At 51.8% G+C, this 4,699-nt stretch overlaps 1 protein-coding gene across 1 annotated transcript; it reads right to left on the bottom strand.

Moving 5' to 3' along the window:
• Positions 1-449: 449 nt before the first annotated feature.
• Positions 450-1,737, bottom strand: NGA_0534002 (uncharacterized protein; the record flags this gene model as incomplete). Its single annotated transcript, XM_005852459.1, has 3 exons — positions 1,473-1,737; positions 544-1,231; positions 450-491 (listed from the first exon to the last, which is right to left on the bottom strand). Exons 1-3 carry the CDS (start codon positions 1,646-1,648, stop codon positions 450-452), a joined length of 906 nt encoding a protein of 301 aa, XP_005852521.1. The 5' UTR covers positions 1,649-1,737.
• Positions 1,738-4,699: the final 2,962 nt, after the last annotated feature.

Genomic DNA, 4,699 nt, shown 5'->3' with positions numbered 1-4,699 from the left:
TTGCAGTTGTCCAGGCTGCCTCTGCTGTGATAGAGAGTGCACTTGTCGCTGTGCGTCACCCATGGCGAAGGATGTCGAGGATGGTAGGACGTACGCTTGTGAAGCCCGAGCCGGCATCTGTCCGTCAGCGAAGGGTCTCGTGTAAGATCGTTGGTTGAAGGGCTCTCTGTCTTCATGAGATTCTTCCCCTCCTGCGGTCGCATCGGTGCTGCCTCGTCCACGTCCATGTCTCCCGCCACGAGACTGAGCAGTACTACGTTTGGATGCGGCGCCTTTTTGGTTTGCTGCCTTACCTCCCCCTGCCATTGATTCTCCTCTATCTGCCTCTCTCCTTCCTCGCTTGCGCGCTCCCCTCCCTTCCGCCCTAATGCCATGTTCTCCCCCTCGTAGTCCTCCTCGTAGTTTTGCTGTACTCAGGTCTCCCGCCCCATGCCCGACGTCCAGCCCGCTTACATGTGACTGACAGCCTCCCTGAGCTGCCCCTTCGGCCTCTATTCTTGACAAGCCCGAGGCTCCCAGTATGGACGGAGTAAGCCCAAGCACTTTCTCCCCCTCATTCTCCAGGTCAGGAAGGTCCAGCCGCTCTGCATGCCAGGCACTGCACTTGCGGAGATGATGAACCGTGTACGAGCTCGCGCTGGCGTTGGCCAAGGGAAGAAAGCTCATGGCGAAGGCCAGGTACTGACCGTCATTCATCACCGTGTGTCGTGCCTGTACCAAGCAAGCCTCGCTGGTCCCGTCGTTCCTTAGCACCTCCGCCACCATGGCTAGACGACGCCTCTCGTCCCCCTTTGTCAACAAGTACTCGACCAGGAGCTCGTAAAAACAGGGGCGATCTCGAGGATGGAATAAACACCCGTACAGATAACAAGGCAGGACTGCAAACTGCGTGAAACGTGCGTTCGCCTCGGTCGCAGTGTAGTACTTCTCCGCAAAGAGAGTGTCCGTCCACAGTTGGAAGTGCCCGTTCACGTACGTGTATCCGCATACAGCAGCACCTTCCTTGCGGCTTTCCATGCAAAGCCTCAACACGTACTCCGGCATGTGGTGAGGGGACAATTTCTCTTCAATCGGTCGATCATCGTACATTGAAATGTTCTCCTGTAATGACGCCTGATAACAGATTGGAACGCCATGAGGTATAGGCGATGCCAGGATACGATACAGGCCCAGCAAAGCCCCGCATGTCACGTCAGTCTTGGTTCGGTAACAGTACACATCCCATGCACGCCTGATTGGGGTATAAGTAGCAAGTGACTGTGAGGACATCAACACAGGGCAAGCGTCTGTCTAGGGCGTCCCCTGGACCACTGGCAAGAGACTATGGTCGTCCCGAGACGAGCAACGAGGGCAACGAGGCCCCACCATGTAGTGATCATGGCGTCCCTGTCAGCACGTTACGCCTCGGTGTTGCTAGACGTTCAAGACGGTGGCTTCCCTGTTTGTACCATTCCTCGTCAGGGTCTACTCACAGGATCCCTTGCAATTTATAGTGCTGAAGGCGTCCGGCTTTGCGCAGTCGGTATCCGATGTACGTAAAGGTCGTCGACGCTAGACGACAATGGCTTAGACGGTCCAATCCTGGTGCTGACTGGAGCTCGCCCACCAGAGCCCAGCCAGGAGGCCCACCGTCTCTGACGGCGTTCATAGCGGTCGCAACCTCAAGAGACGCTGTGCTGACATGCTGCGTGCGCACCAGGCACTTAAGGGTGGACCGGCATCTCCTTGCATCTGTGGGGAAAAATGGTCCGCGCCGAAAGGCCAGTATGAGTAGTGGTGGTAGAGTAGTAGGAAAGCACGTGACACAGTCCGATTCCAGCTTAGGGAAGAAGTCGAGCCGTGCGCCTATTTGATCAACCAACTTGACCTGCACGGAAATCTAGTGCAGGACCTCATGACATAATGCCACGTAGACACAGGCCGGCTGAAAGCGCCCGATTGTCCGCAAGAGACATGCAGTGTCGTTTTTCCCGCATGCACGCAGCCACGTAACACGCTACACTGCACGCATGGATGTTCATGTACTCCTATACAGGTCATCAGCCCTTTCAAAGTCATTTCGACCAGACCTTTCTTGGATGGTTGGATCGGCAATACGAGATCCCCGCACAGCAAACAGCGTATCGACATTACCAAATCCTTGCCACTTGACAAGGGGAGGACAATTTCACCGTGTTGTGAGTCGTATATCATGGCTGACAAGACAAAGACACCAGCACACTTCATTACTCAGAGGCAGGAGCCAAGCAAAGGAAATAAACTTCGTCGTTTGGGATCAGGGCCCCCAACACAGCCTCGCTGAAACAGCTCAAGGTGCAACCTTTCTCAAGCACGCCTGAGATCCGCCCCCTGCCTCTACACATCGAGCACAGCGCAGATCATGCTTGCTATATCAATGGAGTTGATGACTTCGCTCGCGCATCATCGCGATCATACTTTCCAGTGCATGTCGTTGGCACGTCATGGCAAATGCTTCTCGGGCCTCATTGCAAAGTCTCGCACTTCTAGGCAAAGCGGACGAGACAGGTCTGTGTTTGCATGCGCAGCATGTTGCTGGTAGTGCATTGGCATTCTCACGGCAAAATGTTGTCAATGTATGTCCGGTTTGTTTGATCTGTATACTTTGGCCACAGGCACAGTTTTACCTGAGAACAAACCTTCTCGCCATGTGTGATATGTTGCCACGTGTCTTAGAGGAGTGTTCCTTTTCCGGTAAGGCCTGATATCGCCGTTACGGAAGTATTTTACATTTCTCCAACATTTTTGGAGGTCTAGACCGTACCAAAACACACTAGTCTGGTGTTGTATGCAGTCCTTCTCGAAGACGGCGTGTTAAATTTGAGGCGCAACGCTTCTCCGATTCCGTTCGGGCTTACACCACCCGAGCTTTTCTGGGTCAAGAGGGCAAAGAAATACCACATTAAACGGGAAATTACCTCGTAGGGCTTGCATTCACAAGCATTCCGACGGAGAGATTACACTGGGTGTGTCGTATGCCTCACAGGGAGCTAGCTATTAAACGCAAGCATCGGGCTTTCCGGCATGACCCGAGTAGGGTTAAACCGATTGTGGCTGTGTCATCTTCCACCTCATCGCCTTCGGCGTCTCGGCGTTTATGTGGTGGCAAATCTTTGGATGACACCGAAGCTCCGGGACGATATGATAGGCCTCACTTCAACGCACTGACGTTCTCATGTGTCATGTGTTTCAGCACGCATCCTCGCGAGTAGGGCTGCTGGAGGCCCCATGTCAGACGTGGGGGAGATCATCGCCTCTTCTGGGTGTGCCAAGGTGAGTACGTGGCCATGGTCACACGCCGTGTACTCCTGTGCTTGGCTAGAACGCCAAGGCTGTAGGTAGAGTGGGCTCGTCGCACGGGAGCTGTAAGGAGAACTCATTTTGCTACGCCCTCAGCGGACGGATCTGTACGTTGGAAATTCCCATGCGCGCATGACTCATGTTCATGATTATATATTTGAGCCTTCAGGCTGATTTGTCGAGATACCCTTCATTCATGCGTGCGTAGTTTTTAATAAATTCAATGGATCACATCACATACGTAGGAATACTTTAATCTTGAGGAATGTTTGGGAGAGCATGATCGAGACTTTCGACAGTGCAAAAAGTCTATGGATATGCTCAAGAAATGTAGCGATGAGCAACGGCTTAAAAAAGCCAATGCAAGCAAATGCAACCCTGTGGAAAGAAGCCAATCAGTTATTGAGATACCACGCCCTCCTGTGAAGTGAAATGAATTCTTCTCGCGTAGTGGGAGACCCACAGCCTGTCACTTATCCATCACTGCGGCACTCGCCAGAGATATGTTGGGACGACACCATGGGTAACCATCTTGATCCGAGGCAGCATCGTGAAAGGCATGTGAGTGTAAAGCCTGCGGTGTCATGATCCTAGATGCGCTTTTCTCGTAATCTAAAAGGTACTGGCAATCCCATCGACATTCTTGCCACACAAGATCGATGTCATGCAAAGAATCCAATCCGAAGGCGACCACCTAGGCTTCCGGAAGGGATCGGCCAAGCAGCATTTGGACATGAAGTAACCCGATTTTGTTCCACCACACATGCCGCATCGTTGCTTTTGCATGAATTGACTTTCAATATATTGGGGGAACCCTTTTGCAGCTGTAAATAGGTGTGGACGTGGAAGGAATGAAGAGGCCGGATGATGACAAGGGATCTGTTTCGGTGAGCACGAGAGACGTTTTACATGATAAGTGGTAATATGCAAGTCACCCTTGAGTCTTCAGGGCCAGAAATGGTTTCTTGTGTAAAAAGGATGGCAAGAAACCTTAAGGAAGCTGGACGAAGAGACCGTGGGGTCAATCGAAATGATTTATAGGTCTCATGCTCTACTGGCTTACGAAGAATGAATATGAAAGCTTTTAGAATCCTGTTGCACACATGGTAGCTCCGCGAAGCGCCTATATAACACTTTTTACTGGGTATCTGCCTCGGTTCCTTTTATTTTCCATCCTACACTTGGGCTTTGGGGGGGTCGGCAAAGGCGTTTTCTTTCCACCACTCTACTTACCGAAATGGTAGAATAATCAAGCTTACTTGTGTTTGTTATAATTACATCTGAATACCAGTGACACACTTGGGAAGAGGTCGGGATGATACGCCCCGTACAGAAGACGCATGTAAGATGAGCAATTATTGATGCTGTCGCTGCAATTCTT

This window comes from Nannochloropsis gaditana, assembly GCF_000240725.1.
Source record: "Nannochloropsis gaditana CCMP526 unplaced genomic scaffold scaffold1197, whole genome shotgun sequence".
NCBI lineage: Eukaryota > Eustigmatophyceae > Eustigmatales > Monodopsidaceae > Microchloropsis > Microchloropsis gaditana.
This window is presented reverse-complemented; position numbering and strand designations above follow the sequence as displayed.